At 38.0% G+C, this 17,897-nt stretch overlaps 1 protein-coding gene across 1 annotated transcript in view; it reads left to right on the top strand.

The window, feature by feature from the left end:
* The window catches only part of spz3 (Spaetzle domain-containing protein 3), an 85,993-nt gene extending 77,008 nt beyond the window's left edge, over positions 1 to 8,985 (top strand). Inside the window, exons 5-7 of the mRNA XM_065236642.1 lie at positions 7,791 to 8,198; positions 8,261 to 8,386; positions 8,455 to 8,985. Of these exons, the coding sequence (XP_065092714.1) occupies positions 7,791 to 8,198; positions 8,261 to 8,386; positions 8,455 to 8,611 (691 nt within the window). The 3' untranslated portion in view covers positions 8,612 to 8,985. The remainder of the gene's footprint in view (positions 1 to 7,790; positions 8,199 to 8,260; positions 8,387 to 8,454) is intronic.
* The last annotated feature ends 8,912 nt before the right edge of the window (positions 8,986 to 17,897 follow it).

Genomic DNA, 17,897 nt, shown 5'->3' with positions numbered 1-17,897 from the left:
ACATTTTACTCCGCGGTAAGTGTTTGCAGCTTTTGTAAACAAAACAAATCACGTTGCCAAATCGTTTGATAATATTTCCGTGAATCTCTGTATTCAGGATTACTAGTCACTATTAATGATAAAAATTGCATCTGAACCGTGTGCCAACAGGACTGAAACGTCGTCAATCTGCAAACAACTCGAATGAAGTCAAATTTCATATAGATCACTACGCGATCCTAAATCTCCTAATTTCCTTTTCGCACCCGCAAATATTGACAGCTATGCCGGATTTGTTTTGGTCTCTATTTGTTCCTATCTCTTTCATTCTCATGGAGAAAGGTGAAAAGAGGACGGCAAAACGAGAGGTAATCTTTTGCGTGCAGTGCTTTATTGGAGCACTCATGCTAATTTGACAGATCCTCTTGTTTTTTTTTATGATTAGGCTTGGTTTATGTCACCCTGCAAAACGTTAAATATAGATTTTATTCTACATCATGTCCATGTAAAAAGTGATTCATGCTAATTTTACGCATCAATTTTTTAAACTATTTCATAATTTTTAATTAATTTTACGGACTAATAAGAGTGCCCACTTAGAAATAACTACTTTTTCACGAGACGTAATCCATATTGGATGCAGCGTTGCCAGAATGTTTTAAAGCTTATCGGTATCAAAGATTTTAAAAAATCGGTATTTATCGGTATTCACTATTTTAATTAATTTTAAAGTTTTGCCGTTTTTGAAAGCGAAGTTTTGTATCTTTTGGACTATGATTGGAAAATTCCAGAAGAAAACTCCGGGGAATGTTTGAATTAGCTTCTGGAAGAAGCTGAAAACAACATCCAAAGAAAGGAGAAAGAAGCTCTCCTGGAGGAAATTTGAGGAAAGTTCTGAGAGAAGTCGGAAAATCATCCGCGAGAAACTTCTGGCAAAAATTTAAAGAAACATTCAGAAAAATTGGGATTTCACAGTCAAAGGAAGGCAGAAAAGTTTCGGATATCGGAAATAAATTCCAGAAGAAGTCATTTACAGGGGAAGCCAGAATGAGCTCGTAAAAACCATCCAATAGAAGTAAAAAAACCAACTGGACAAAATTCCAGAACTAGACGAAAGAAATTTCTGGGAGAAGTTAAATTGAAGTTCCTGGAGAAGACGGAAGAAACTTCCTAAGGTAGATTGGAAAAAAAAAATTCTGGAAGAAGTCGGAAGCCAGAGCGCTAATGGAACAGTCGAAAGAAATAAGGACATAATTCCGGAAGAAAGAGCTCTTGGGGGATGTTCTAATGATCCAGAAAATTTTCCAAATGGTCATAAACATCACTGAAGACCCCGCAATGCCCCTGAAGTTTTTGGAACATTCCTGAAATGTACTTAGGAATATTCCATATTTCCTCGGACTGTTTTGGAGTAATCTGATCATCTTTGAAATACTCGGAACTTCCCTGATTATAATGAGACTACCGGAATATCTCTAATAAACTTTGAAGGTTTCTAGACTTTCTTGAAGATTACAAAAAAATTTAGGCGCTCTCATAATTTTCTTGAATATATTGTAACATCAGCATTGAAGTTCTCTGATCTTCCAGATTTTTCTAATTTTTAAAAGTTATCATCACTGCAAGCACGGAACTTCCCATTAAATGTTCTCACAATGTGCTTATTTTCATGTAACTTCCCTTACGTTTCTTAAATTTGCATGAGCCCCTCGGAACATTGCTGAAGTTTTCGGAAATTGCCTTAGTTTCTCGGAACTCCTTTAAAATTTCAGCGACTTTCTTGAAATTTATTGATCTGTCCTGATGTTCTCGGAGCTTCCTTAAGTTCTCAATTCTCCTGAAACTTATGGAGCTTTCCTTAAAACCATTAAATTTTTTCAGGAGTTCTTTGGACTTGTGAAGCATCCAAAATATTTATGATGTTTCCTTAAGTTCACTGGAGTTTTCTGGACCGGGTTTCAGAATTTCAAGAGAAGTTATTGAAACATTCTTCAATTTATTGAAACTTACTCAAAAGTATGGACTTTTCTGAAGTTTCAGAGCTTCTTAAAAGTTCCTGCAGCTAGTGTGGATCCGCAAAATCTGGAAGTATCCCTAAAGTTCCGGAAAAGTTTAAAAAACTGGCAGGAAAAGATGGAAGACTCATTTGAGCGAAGGCTGAAGCAGCTTCCAAGGGAAGTCAAATAAGTTTGCGAGAGGAATCATAAAATAATTTACGATGTAAGGTGTAGATAATTCAGGAACTTAAATAATGTTTAAAAAGTATGTCCCTATTCCCCCGGAATTAACAGAAAGAGCCATCGACTGTTTATCGATTCATGGGCATCCAAAAACGGTGAGGAAATTGAAACATTAATCGAAAGAGTATCCATAAGATATTTTTAAAGATGATTTTTTTTTTAATTTTAAAGTCTCAAAAAAAAAATGAGATATTCAAAAAGATACAAGTCTCTCACAATAATTTTCTCCAAAATTCAAGTGCGGGCAGGCAATAATCTTGTTGATTATTTAATAAAATCGGTATAAATCGGTATAAACCTCAAAAATCGGTATTCTGAGTAACCTTATCTGTATATCGGTATCTAGTTCGGAAATCGGTATAAATACCGATAAATCGGTATATCTGGCAACGCTGATTGGATGTAAATCATAGAACGTAAACAAAAATTTCATGTAAAATTAAGTGTTCTCAAACCGAAAAATCAGCTAGTCGACGAAGAGAACGTTTAATTGAATTGATTTTCACATTTCTTTCAACTGATTCTTATGTCAAAGGCCTTACATGTGTCGGTCTCAGGGAACCGAAATTTACATTACTTTTTAGTAGTGTGTGCTTTTGAGGACATTTAGTTTTTGTCATCTTGCCGCTTTTCATGTTGCATGAATGCGATGTCAATTACTAAACGTCCAACCCAACTAGCGACAAGTCCAATTAGGTTTAGTGGTTGTCGAGAAATGTGGACTCTGAATAAGGCCAACTGGCCGAGTTCTACAAAACCATGAAGTTTGATATGTTACACGACGGGATTTGGTTCTTGTTGAGAGTCGTTCATTTTCTCGAGGGCACCCCGTAACATTTATAGGGAACCACAACATGTCCGGAAGGGCTAGTGTGACCGTGGACTGCCAATAAGGCAAAATCATGAAGTTTGATGTGTCGCACGATGAGTTTTAATTCTTGTTGAGGATTGGCCACTTACTCAAGGGCACCAGCACATTTCCGGGATGGCCACTGTAACCGTGTTTTCTCAATAAAGCCACTACCAACGGTTAATAAGGCCATTACCACGGGTCACATTGGCTACCTCAGAAATGTACCGGTGACCTTGCACAGCAAAACATTAGTTTTAATATTACATCCGAGAGGATGCACTTCAAGCATGTCGAAAATCTCATGTAATTTTTATGGCCACAAAAAAAAAACAAATGCAGTAAAAGCAGCGTAATGCATTGTTTTGATGATAATTTTGTAATATTGGGCAAGCAATATTACACCATACACGATTGAAGTACATAAACTTTGATGCGATTTCAAACTTGATTTTTTGCTGTGCGGAAGTGGTCAATTCTCGACAAGAATGCAGATTCGTCGTGCGACACAGCAAACTTTATGATTTTGCAAAAACCGGCTGGTAATGGCCTTATTGACAGCACATGGTCAAACTAGCCCATATTGGTTCCCCCAGAAATGTTTCGGGCAATGTTCACAAAAACCAAAACCCGTCGTGCGACATATCGAACTCTCGGGTTTTGTAAAATCATGAAATTTGATATGTCGCACAACGGGTTTTGGTTTTTGTCGAGAATTGACCACCTCCTAGGGATACCGGAACATTTCCGGGGCCATCGGAACATTCCCGGGGAGACTAGTGTGACCGTGGACCTTCAATAAGGCCATTACCGGTCGAGTTTTGTAAAATCATGAAGTTTGATGCGTCCCACGACGAGTTTAAATTCTTGAGAATTGTCCACTTCTCAGAGGGCACTTGAACATTTCCGGGATGGCCAATATGATATGTCTCACAACGGGTTTTGGTTCTTGTCGAGAATTGGCCACTTCTCCGTGGGCAACGGAACATTTCTTCGGTTACCAGAATATGCCCAGGAAGGCTTGTGTGAGTGTGGACTCTCAATGAGGCCATTACTGGCCGAATTATTAAAAATCATTAAGTTTGATGTGTCGCACGACGAGTTTTAATTCCTGTTGAGAATTGGCCACATCTCCGAGCGCACCGGTACATTTCTGGGATGGCCAATGTGACCATATTCTCTTAATAAAGTCATTACCGGTCGATGTTTGAAAAACCATGAAAGTTGATGTCGCCTAACGGGGTTTGCTTCTTGTTGAGAATTGACCACTACCTCGGGGGAACCGGAACATGCCCGGGAGTGCTAGTGTGATCCTGGACTATCAATAAGTCCATTACCGGCTATGAAGTTTGATATGTCACACGACGGGTTTTGGTTCTTGTTGAGAATTGGCCACTTTCCCGGGAGAACCGAAACTTTTCCGGGATACTCAATGTGATCATGGACCATCGGTATAGCCACCATTGCATTGGTCTAATTACATCATTTAAGTGAGAAAATATTATGTTCACCGTGTGTATAATTATTATACAACAGGAAGCCGAATGCCGTTCGAGAATGACCCCAGTGGAAACCAAAATAACTCCAGAACCATGTATTGATCCAATATTTTCCTGATGAATTCAAAAACTTGAATAGATTTCCGACCAAATGCAACTTGTTTTGCAGAAATCGATTGAGAACCGATGTTTATAGAGCTAATTGAATTTTGAAACCTTTACAAAGTTAGACGTTAGACGCGTAAAGGTTAAGGGAAGTTCCGTGAGCATCCGGGTGGGTTCGAAAACTTCAATGCAGTTCCATTTACTTCAAGAAAATTGTGAGAACTCTTAGAAATTCTGAGAAGAGAACTTCAGGGATGTGAAAAGAATCTCTAGAAAGTCCAGAGAACTTCGAGGAAGTCCAGAGAAATTAACGGAACATTCCGAGAACGTCAAGAAAATTCCAGGATTTTCAGGGATATTCTATGAATATCTGGAAACTTGCAGGATCTCTATGGATTGTGCCGTTCATCTCATATCTCACTATAGAAATAACAGCCACATTTCTAGTTAAGATGCCTGTTGGAGATTCTTTTTGTTTTCCATCGATCTTGTTTTCCATGCTGAGCTATCGACGCCAAGGAGACAGCTCCCACACCTGGACCCTACCTATCGACCCATCAAATCATGAACCGGGGGCTTTACTTCCCTTGAATATAAGGCGTGATCATACCTCAGAACATCCCGGCGGCGCCGCCTGGAGATTCTTATCCTTGCTTAAATTAATACCACAGACAAACAGACATAACACATTGAATATTTTTAAATATAAAACATCGTCACTAAAACACTACCGCCATCTGTTGAGTATACTGTGATGAGTAGTACGCTGAACAGATGGCAGTAGTATGTTTATTGACTTTGTGCGCCACAGGTGGCGGTAGTACCAACTAAAAACATTTAAATTGACCGTTAAATGCGTGTTAGATAAAGAAATTGCCAGTTTTAAGTCTGTTTGTATGTGTTAATACTATTGCCTGTTATTCAGTTTTGTTATGATCGCATCCCAATTCTTATTTGTGAACGATGACAATGAAAAAGCATCGTGGGATAGAATAGTGACAAGGGGATTGGCTTATCAGGGTCTGGTTTAAATTCTCATTTTAAGTTTTATGGCATGCTAATTGCAGAAAAGCTTTATTCATACTCCAGTGTCAATTAAAGGGAACTAAATTGCGTGAAAATGCAGTTATTAATTGCTATATTACAATTATGGGCGCTCTTGAAAGGGGCGTATAGATTTGAGGTGGGAAGGGCGCACACATCTAACATCAGTGGGCAACTTGGTCTAAATTTAGCATGACAGTAATTAAGCTAATTAATTAAATAAACAGTTCCACAAAATTCAGTACTATTCCATAAATTGTCTGGACGAAGCGTTACATGTCTCACGATACTCCATGTCACGTATTATAGCCTATAACGACACACTAAAGTGGTGTTTACATCTGTGCGGATTTGCTAGCGCTAGTGTACTAGCACTGTTAAAAAAAAGTAGTCAGCATAATGAAAACAGGGCATCAGCGTCTACCAGCATGAGATTTCCAGAATAACCAGATCCACATTGATACTGAAATCTTGACTGCTCTTCCTGACTGCAGATTAGAGCATTTTGGTAGCACAATTCATTATGATCAATTATTATCTTCATCACCCAAGTAACAATGCTAGTTTTATCGTGGTTTTAAAGCATTCTAAAAGTCTAAATCATGGTCTATAGAACCCTCATAAAACCATAATTGTTACTTGGGCAACGTTCTATTTGGATGAACATGGCCATACAAACACATTTCGTGCTGTTTTTGAAACATAGATTGATAAAAGAAGGTATTATCAAGTGCCCATGACGTCTAACGAGGTCAATACACAATGCAATTTGGTTGTACGATGGTTTTACGATATACCGCACGATACAATCATACGTTGTATGGTAACACCTTAGTGGTTCTACAACCAGATTGCAGAGTATATTGGCCCCATATCACAACTAATCAATGTTTTTTTTTTTTTTTAATTTCTTGGTTTTGTGTGAAGCTGAAGTTACATTATCTTTGTGTATTTGTCTCTGGTTGACATAAAAATTAGCAACGATACGTCAAATTATTACACCAAAAACTAGCCAGGTTCTTTTTTGAGTCATCAAGGAAAAGGGATCATACTTGTGAAATAAACAGAAGCACTCCACAACAGATAGAATTTGTCAAGTGTAATTAATTTTTATGTTTAATATAATAATTCGAAATGTTCTGAAAAACTACATCACCAATTTTGGGTGTAGCATTTGGTTTAACAGTAAACATCGAAATCTTTGCCTTCATAAATAAATATCTTTTATCAAATGTTTAAGCACCTTTTTATTCTGTGCAGTAGCACTTTGAGATTCCATTTAGCAACCCCAAGAATTTTAACCACGTTAATAGTTCTGCACAGGCAAACAGACATAACACATTGAATATTTCTCTCTGTAAAACATCGTTACTAAAACCTACCGCCATCTTTAGTTGGCAGTAGTGTGTAAACATTAAAAACAAAGGAATTTACTAACGCGCCACTGGTGGCGATACTATCGACTAAGACAAATTTAAATTGACCGTTAAATGCGAGTTCGATGAACAACTTGCGAGTATTATATCTGTTTGTCTGTGGTTTTGGTATGTTCCCAGGCTCAGTGGAAAATTCCGCTCTCAACAAGTTACTATCTTATAACCAGGCGGCATTAATCTGTTTATGCTCGATGGCAAATTTGAACGCATTGTTGAATATTCCCATTTATAGCCATTCACCCTCTTCCGTGGGTAAAGCCACGACATTTAACTAACAAAAATCCACTTGTCCCACTCATATTTGATCTCTCAATCTCCTGCACGGACGATCGCAATCGCCGGCGTGGCATGGTGACACGGTTCATCATAATTGATTCCATCGCGCACCACCACCGACTCTGACTGGTTCGATTAGAATGGCAAGGTCGGCAGTATCTTTCACTCAATTCAAATCGTCGTCGTCGTCGGTGTCGAAGAGTCACCAAACAACCGCGGGGCGAGATGAAGATCTTAACTGCGTTGTGGAATGGTGAGGGGACGGTGGGACGGTGGAAGAACTTTTTTGTTTGTCTCTCCGAAACTTTGATCTATTCACAGCGAACTAAGTGTTTGTTTTTCTATTTGAATTTTTTTGCAGAGATAAAATCGAAACGTTCATCGATGAGAATAAGGCGTTAATGAAACGGATGTACGGGGATTTTGAAATGTCTTCCCGGTATCCGCCGTTGCAGCCGAACAGGAAGCGGAAACGTCACGTCCAAGGAATGGAAGATGATTTTACGATACTGCCGGATTTGATGGACTTGTATGGGGTGCCGGGGTCGTTGAATGAACCGGAACCAATTCTCAGCAGCGGAGATTCGTACTTCGGACGATTACGGGACAAGAGGCAGAGTACGGGTGGTCGTGCGAATGGTGGTAGTAGTGGTGCAGGAGGAGGAGGAGGAGGAGGAACAAGTAACGGGGGAAGCGGGAATGGAAGTGGTTCCCGGTCCAACGGTAGACCGAGTGCGTCGTCGGATAGCAGTGGAGAGAGTACGGGAAGGTAAGTTTTGATGGACATATTTTCAAAGAGCATAAGTTTAATAACAATCTCTTGAATTCCAGGGTGGACGCATGCGAATCCAAGATTGAAATCGTTACACCGTACTGGGCTTCCAACTCGGCGGGAAAAGTACGTGCCATTGTCAACACCCAACATTTTGAGCAGGCTATCCATCAGGAGGTTTGTTCGTAAGTATCCTTTTATTCAAAATTCTTCTCGAGTATTGTCTGAAAAAGCTTTGATCCTAAATCTACAGGAAAACTCAAACATCTCGCTGTTCCGGGGATTGTGGATGCGAGCAAAAGTACAAATGGCACCGGTTACTGGCCTACGATCCGGACAACGACTGCAAGGGTATCTTCATGGATTGGTTCCTGTTTCCTTCGTGTTGTGTCTGCCGGTGCAGTCCTTGAGTTCATTCTTACAGACCACCAAGCATGTGAGGCAGGGGTGAGAATGCTCTTAAGATTATAGTGCTGTAATGATCTAGTGATAGATGTAGGAAAATCGCGATACCTATACGAAAGAGATTCAATGTTTTATTTTAAATTTGTTTTAACTGCTTTATTTGTAAGAGTCGTTTTAGAAGCCAACTGCAATTTAAGGTTTGGTAGCTGCGCATTGATAGAACAAAAATTCGCGAACCGTAGCCAAATTGAATCAAACTTTTAATCGATGTGCTAGTAGTGAAATCGTTACCTACGTAGAGACAGCTTAAGATGTTGAAAGATTCGATGTAAAAATTAAGTTATTTCTTTGTAAATAATGTAGATTAAATTATTTCTACGAGCATCTTCTGACGATTGAAATTAAGTTCTATCACAATCCAGTCAATATTTGCTAACTCGTTTATCGGAACGAGCACCCAGCAGGCCTGGGTTCAATCCCAGTCGGCGCCGCCGGGATGTTCTGAGGCATAACATCTCTGATTACGCCTTCCTTCGGAAGGGAAGCAAAGCCGTTGGTCCCCGGTTCATGAGTAGATGGGTCGATAGGTGTAGGGTCCAGGTGTGGGTGTTGCCTCCCTGGTGTCGGTAACATTAGTGTTCAGCACGGAAAACAAATCAAGAAAAGATATAAAAAAATCGGAACGAATGGCAAACTTTTGATTCTTGGCGAACTGTTGAATCAATTTTGCACATACCATTTTGATGGTATGGAGATTGGAGAGTTCAATGCTACGCTATCGACGAACCTGAGCTTTCACCACGAAACGAAAGAAGTGCAATCTGACGGGAAAAATTAGAAGCAAAATGGCGAAAGCGATGCCAAACGCAAAGAGGTGAGCTTTTTATCTAATAAACGAGTGGTGAAGCAGCATGTGTGGCAAGTTTCTAGCTTACCAAGTAGGTAAAGCAGGGAAAAGCTTTTTGTTTCTTTTTAAAGTCAAATCGACGTTTGCAGTGAAAGAAGCTTTTAGCTGGATTTAAATGTTGAAGTGTAGTCGACGTACTCCAGCTAATGGTGATAGAAATTTATGATATGGAGTGAAATCAAAAGCTAAAAAAGGAGAAAGAGATATGATTTTCAATACTTGCTGATGTTTCATGGCCAGGAACATTTTTGAGAGCAATTAGAAGAAGCCAAAAAGACTAATAAATAAGGAAGTCGGAAGAAACTTCTGAAGGAAGCTTCCGATGAAATCAGATGAACATTTTTAGGAAAACTGAAATTAGATTTTTTGGAGAATTCGGATTTATCTTCTGGGACAAAAGATGATATCAACAAATTGTATTTTCTACCATTAAATGGCTAAAAACAGAACTAGTATGTACAAGTTCGGATTAATTTTTTAAATTTCTGAATTTCGCACAGATTTTTAAATTTTTACCGAACTGTTCTGCAGTTTAAAAACCCAGTAAAACCTTACTGGCTGAATTATTGTGTACTTTGCTAATTGTTTTGCAAAGTTTACAAAAAATTCAGATTAGTTACTGCCATGAATTCAACTTAATACTTTTCTGGCCCTTGAACTTAAATATTTCTCGATTCCCGGAAATTCCCGGGCAGAGTCATCAACTGTTTCCCGATTCGCGGGAAACCAAAACTGGTAAGGAAATGAAAACGCTAGTTTGAGTCAACGATGGCTACCCACACCTTACAACGGTGGAGTGGATAAGTGCTGAGATTTGTCATTGTCATTGACAGACTTTCCCGCGGTATTGACAAAATTGTTTATCACGTAGTCACTGATAAACTTGATCATCAAAAAACCTTTGCCAAAATCTCATTCATTTTTTCGTCAATGACAAAGATTCACCTGACAACAAAACGTTTAATTTCGTGCATTCTGTGTCACATTATTGTTATCCAAGCAGTTCAAGACAAAGATGCTTGTTCACTTGAATGGCTCCATGTATTTGTTTTGCTCAAGTAATTTTATTTCGTTACAAATTTAGTTAAAGAAAATGTGCACATATTCGTCACTGACAGGATTGTCACTGACAATTGACATGGTTTACCTCGACGATGACTGCTAGCTCAAATGAGTGACCAACAAAGCAGAATTTTGAATATCGCCGTGTACTGTCGAGATTTTGAAGCACTAGAGTGGATTGATCTAGGAAAAAAAAAGCTGTCACTGGTTCGGGATTACGGGGGAGAAAATCTAATTAACTACAGAGTCTTGAAAAGGACTTGTTGAAGGAATGACGCTGAGTAGATAAAAAGGAGATTGATGACGATTCTGAAAATTTCCTGCAAAAATATGATATGCGATGCAAGTAGATGCGAGAAATGAAAGAAGATTTTTCGAAGATTGATTCGCTAGTGTGAGATTTTTTGAGCATCTTAAATTGATTTTAGATGTGTCGGCCCCTCATTCTCTGGTTTGATGGTGTCCTGCCAATGGGTCATTTGAAAGAATGGCATTAGGTTGAATACTTGAGTAGAATTCAACTGTATAACTGCAGAATTGTGGAAAGTAAATGATCATTAAGTAGAGCATAGGGATCTAGAATTGACAAAATGATTTATTGTACTGTACTGGTGATTAATTATTCATAAATTTATTATGACCTTTTTTATGCGACTTGTTTGTTTTATTTCTGATAAAATTTCAGCCGCACCTGCAGAGCAAATCCACGCCAAACATCGAAGAAATAAACGAATTTCATATTTTATCTGTCATAATTTCATGAAATTTCTCAAAAATATTCGCAGGGGACAATGAATCAAGTTAGTGCAGAATCTCGGCCATATTTCAAAAATGGCTTTTTCTATATTTTTCAATAAATCATTGCACGAAAACGACAAATTTAATTAAAACTGAACTGGAATCTGGATTGCCTAAAATTTGAGCTAAATAGTCACACTCAATATTGACCTGCGGCCTTTAAATATAAATCTGCCTGAAATAGTGATGCTTCCGCCCCTTGAAGTCGTAATGACGTTGTTTCAAAAAGTGTATTATCTAGATGATATGATACGTTGCAAAACATTTGCACTTTATTGCTACTGCTCAATAAGTGGCACTGTACTCTACAGGTGGTGAAAGAGGCATTGCCACAAAATAAAAATAAAAATCAGAAGGACGTAAAATCGTTAGTTTCGTCAAAATTTTCCAAGCATCATTTTTAATTTTTTGCATAGTTAGGCCGGAACAAATCACAAGTTTTTTTTTGTCACCACCCACCCCCACCCTTCATTATTTTTTGGAATTTTGTTTGGACAGTTTGGAGTATCACAAAGGGGAAATAAAACAAAAAAAAAACTTTCAGTGTATATTTATTTTTCGAGTATCGCAATTTCATTTGGGTATGGATACTAGCTTTGCTAGATTTTATTATGTTGTAAAATATCACCTTGTTCTATAACAGAATTTTTACACAAATTGGTACTAGACCGGTACGGCAACGGCATGACAGGTCCTTGAAATCGGATCAGCCTGTTTCAGTTGTTGAAAACGGATTTTATCGAACTCATTCCTAATCCTGTTTGGCAACTCACTAGGTTCGCCTTCAAACTGATTGATCCCCCTTATTCGTTGCGAAAATCTTCGTGTTGTTCCAGTCGGGTCGTTATCTAGAACCATTTTCATTGGGTCGTTATCCGAACTTGTTACGATGTGCCCAGCCCAACGTAGTCGCCCGATTTTTGCATTCGATCTAAAAAAAATCAACTTGCAAACCTGCAGCAATGCCACTTAATGATTCAATGCTTTTCTACAGTGATTCGAGCTAAATCCAATCTTTTCATAATTGGTTTAATTTTTTTTAGAAGTGAGACCAAATCAGAAACAATTCAGGAAATTCCTCATTGAGGTGACATTTTACAAAGCAGATTCAAAACTGAGTCGAATAAGTCATCAACATTTTTCTAACTGAATCCAAACCTTTCTGTTTTGCTATTCAATTCATTTTAAAGTTGTTAAAGCTTTCCTGAAGTGATTCACCATATCCCGAACCTAAGCTTTAAAGAATTGGTTTCGCATTTTCTGGAGTGAGGCCACGTTAGCTGATTTAATCTCTTTCCTAAATGAATCCAAGGTTTCCTGCATTGATTCAACTTTTTCCGAACTGAATCCAAACTTTGACCAAACGGGTTTGACATTTGCCTAAGTGAGCTTCAAATTTTTGTTAACTGCTGTGGGATATGGTAAGGACACAATCTTGTTTAGGTAATCTACACACCTAAACATAACTATGTTTACACGAGACGTAATCCATCTTTGACGTAAATTATGGCACGTAAACAAACATGTCATGTAAAATTAAGTGTTCCCAAACCGAAACACACGCAACTCGACGAAAAGTACGATTGATTGAATTCATTTTCTCGTTTCTTTCAACCGATTCTTATGTCATTTGGGCCACTTGCATGTGTCGGTCTCAGGGCACCGAAATTTACATTACTTTTTGGTAGTGTGTAGCTTTCTTAAAAGTGTAAACATAATTCCGAAACCAAGGGAGTCCAAACTTTCTGTTGAGTTATTGAAATTATATTTAATGCTAGTCTGAGCTTTCCTGAAGTGATTTAACTAACTTTTAACATAGATTCTGCTCCCCTAGACCCCTTCCTCGCTCTTGAGAGATTCATATCCTTTGAAAATTAGGCTGAGATTTTAAAGAATGGACCTTCGTGTGTTTGTTTCTACCTGATGAAAGTTTTTTTTTATGAGCAAGCACAACTGGGTTTACATCCACAAAAGTACGTATTTTTATAGAAATTCGGGTTTATTGATTACTCAAGTTGGATTTTGGCTCCATCCTTTGAAAAACAGGCTTGGATTTTATAGAATAGACCTTTGTGAGTTCATACGTGATGGTAGATTTTTTTTGTAGCCAGGTTGGATTTCGGTTCGATCGTTTGAAATTTGTGCTTTAATTTTATAGAATGGAACTTGCTGAATCCGTACGTGAAGGACCAACCTGGTTAATATTCACAAAAGTAGGTATTTTCATAGATATTTGATTTTTATGTTTTGCCGAACTGAATTTTAAGTCCTTGCTTTGAAAAATAGGCTTGTATTTCATTGAATAGAACTTTGATTTTATGTTCTGCCAAGTTGAATTCCGGCTCTGATATTTGAAAATTAGACTTGAATTTTTTAGAATGGACCAGGATCCATACATCAGGTTATATTATTTTCTTTTGTTTTGTGAAAACCGAGTTTAAATTTACAAAAATACGTATTTTGATGGAAGTTCGGGTTTCCTGTTCAGCCAAGTTGGATTTTGTCTCCGTCCTTTGAAAAATAGGCTTAGATATTACAGACTGGACCTTGCTGAATCCATACGTGATGGTAGATTTCTTTAAGCATGCACAATTTTTTAGAAAACTGGGTTTAAATTCTCAAAAGTACATATTTTTATAGACATTTTTGTTTCCTGTTCAGACAAGTTGAGTGTCGGCGCCTTACCTTGAAAATAGTCGTGGATTTTATAGAATTTCTTAATCCACACGTGTTTTCATATAAATTTGGTGTTTTGGTTCTGCCAAATTGCATTTCGGCTCATATCTTTGAAAAATAAGCTTGTATTTTATTGAATGGACCTTGCTGAATCCATACGTGTAGGTTGAACCAGGTTTGTAATTCGAAAAGTATATTTTTAGAAATTTGGGTTTCCTTTTCTGCTAGGTTGGATTTTGATACCGTCCTTTGAAAGTCATGGTCCTTGCTGAATTCATACCAGCAGTTCCACACAGATTCGCAAATGGTTTCGGATCGACGTTTTACGATTATGATGAAACTTTGCACAGTTGTTTGTTATTGCCCAACATGCGATTTTACATATCTGGTTCCCTAGTTTTGCACACAACTAACACTTGAAAAGGGCTTATGTAAAAATGATACGCATCAATAGAAAAATATATATCTCGTGAACGATTTGTTTGATTAGGATGGTGTCTTACAAGAAGTTGCGGACAAGTATTGTGGCTTCCAAGAAAAAAATATACACTGTAAAAAAACAAAAAAAAATTTACCAAAAAAAAAATCAAAGTTATCAAAAAAAAAAATTTAAATTACTCCAATCGCAATTTTTTTTTAAATTATTTTTTATATTTATTTTGTAGTTTAGATAAAGTCATACCTACTGACATTGCGCATTTGCTGGGCAAATCATAAACAAAAAAGTTATGAATTATTGAAAAAATAAGTATTTTTCAAAATACCACCTGCAGTTATCGTATATCTTTAAAATAGTGTTAATACTAAAACACATTAAATTTACAACAAAAAAAATGCCCAAAGTTGTTATTTTCGAGATACTCGTAGGTTTAAATTCACTTATCGCAGATTTTGGGAAATTTTCGCCCTTTTGAGATGTTTACTATAATTGCATATCTTGTTAAAATATTTCTTTTTATATTTATTTTGTAGCTTAGGTAAATAAATATCTATTGACACTGTGTATTTGCTGGGCAAATCATTATTGAAAAAGTTATGAATTATTGAAAAAATCAGGGGGAACGACACTCATTTGGATGTATTTTTTCAGTCTAGTAATTACTTGGGCTTTTCGGGGAAAAACACAATTGATGGGATTTTTTTGAGTGTGTCCTGTTGACGGCACGGATAGAAAAAAATAGATGGGATAGATCAGGGAATGGATTGATGTGAGGGGTGTTAAAAAGTTTCAGAGGAATTCAAGTCCGAACGCGAAGAGGATAGGTGTAAAAAGAAGAAAAATCTACTACAATGCAGCGTCCATAAATAACGTGACGCTTATAGGGGGAGGGTGGGTCACCTATATCGTTACGAATTATTACATAGGAGAGGAGGAGTAAAGCTTTCCATTACGTAACCACGAGAACATTTTTTTTGTCGTTTCTTGATGTAAAGTTTGAAAATACAGGTCAAAAAATGCCATCACTAAATCTTGCTTGCAAAATGGATATGTTTTAATTTTATATCTTATGATTTTTGCCATGCTTAAACTTTTGAAAAGCAGGTACTCGATGTTACGCTGATCGTTTGTTTTTATTTTGATAATAATATAATTACCTAGAAATAAAAAAGACATACCGGAATGAAAAATTAATTAAATGAGACGGGCGTAATAAATAGAGGGGGATCATTTTCAGTGGTACGTTTTGTTCTGAAGGGGGGTGGAGTGGTCGAAAATTTTGATTTTTAGCGTAACGTAATTAATGGACACCGCCCAACAATGTTAACCAAAGATCACAGCTCCAGTACAGAAAACGGCTCTGTGCCAAATAGGTCGAAACTGCACAGTATGAGGAACGGGTGGTGGCGATGGATCACTAGGTTCCGGTTAATATTCCCAGCTATATTTGGACGCGAATTTGATTCACAATATTCTCGCACAGAAACTCCATCAGCCGGTGAGTGTCTTCGTTCACCATTAGCTCTTTCTTCTCCGAATCCTTGACCAGCAGCAGCAACGAGTAAAACTTGGGCCGGTTGGAAAAATGACCTGAATTCCTTCTCCACCTGCTTGTCGTAGCTTCCATGCTACAACACACAGACACCTGGGCTCTTATCCGTTGAATTCGATCGGTTTAAGTCCGGGAAATGGATGTGCGTTACCGTCTTCTCCGTGATGCACTTGATGTTGTCCCGCGAATGATTTTAGACGAGTGGTCCGTCATCTTTTTTAAGTTTTCCGATTTTTAACCGGCATAGCCAGCTGACATACATGGTGTTTGTTGTGGAGATTGTTGAACAATGACAGTGAGTATGGCAGAAAACTTCACGGTCGACCTGAAAACTTCGAGAAACTGCATGGCTTGCTTGACAATTTGTGTGCCTGCAGTAGGGATAAGTTGGGAATAGAAAGAATAGATAGGATGGATTGAAATTTTGTGCAAGTTGAAAATTTTATGAGAGGTTTTGGTAAAAATGGGATAATCCTTAAGTGTCGTTCCCCTGGAAAAAATAAGTATTTTCCAAAATACTACCGATAGTTATCGAATATCTTTGAAATATTGGTAATATTAAAACACATTAAATTTACAACAAAAAAGCTCATTATGCTTAAATTGCCCAAAGTTGTTATTTTTAAGATACTCGTAGGTTAAAATTCACTTATCGCATAATTTGAGCAATTTTCGTACTTTTGAGATGTTATTCGTGAGTGTTCAATATTGAAAATATTTTTAACAAAAAGCCCAATTAATTTCCTTAAACTTTGGTGAGTCAAAATGGCTGAGTTCCAACAAGATCTTGGTCCATTGTCTCTGAGGAAAGATGCAGAAATGATGTAACGTTTTGGGATGACCAACCACGTAAAAATACGTTACAAGGGGGAGGGGTACCAAAATTGGTGCTTCAAGAAACGTAAACGAATGTTAAACGTTCGTTTACGTTTGATCAAGCACCAACTTTTGACCCCCTTCCTCTTGAAACGATTTTTTCTACATGACTGGTCACCCTAAAATGCTACGGAATTTCTGGATCCTGCATAATAAAGGGCAAACACGAAATTATTGCGACACATTCAACAGGGCATAACTTTTTTACCATTGGGTAAAAATCAACCAAATTTTGCATACTTTCTCATTGATGTGTATTGTGTACATGCTGTCAAACTCGAAGTCGTGTTTTTCGATTCAACGAAAATGGAGGTGAACCAACGCGAGTTGAGAGAACAAATTCTTTCCAAACACCTGGAATTTCCTGACCTGTCGCACCGGCAGTTGGGAAAAATGTTGAACATTCACCATTCAACCGTCTCCAGAGTGTTGAAGCGGTTCCAGGAGCGGTTGACGTTGGACCACAGCAAAGGAGCTGGAAGAAAACCGGGACCGGAGAACAAAAAGACGGAGGGAAAGGTGAAGCGGATGATTAAAGCAAATCCCAACGTCTCAAGCCGTGATTTGGCTAAAAAGATCGGCATGTCGCAGAGCTACGTCCAGAGTGCAAAGAAGAGAGCTGGACTACATACATACAAGGTACAGAACTTCCCAAACCGCGATGATCGGCAACAATAGACGGCTAAAACTCGGGCACGGAAGCTCTACGAGAAGATGCTGACAAAATATGGCTGCTGTGTGATGGACGACGAAACGTATATAAAAGCCGATTTTAAGCAAATTCCGGGGTTGGAGTTTTTCACCGGCAAGAGCAAGTTCGATGTGGACGACAAATTTAAGAAGAAGAAAATGTCGAAGTTCGCCTCCAAATATCTCATTTGGCAGGCCATCTGCTCTTGCGGACTGAGGAGTGAGCCTTTCGTGACAAAGGGCATAGTAAATGGCGAGATCTACAAATCTGAGTGCCTTTTGCCGTTCTTG

The sequence above is a fragment of the Ochlerotatus camptorhynchus genome, unplaced genomic scaffold (assembly GCF_037179485.1).
Source record: "Ochlerotatus camptorhynchus isolate MF236.1 unplaced genomic scaffold, CSIRO-AGI_Acam_v1.1 ptg000559l, whole genome shotgun sequence".
NCBI lineage: Eukaryota > Metazoa > Arthropoda > Insecta > Diptera > Culicidae > Ochlerotatus > Ochlerotatus camptorhynchus.
This window is presented reverse-complemented; position numbering and strand designations above follow the sequence as displayed.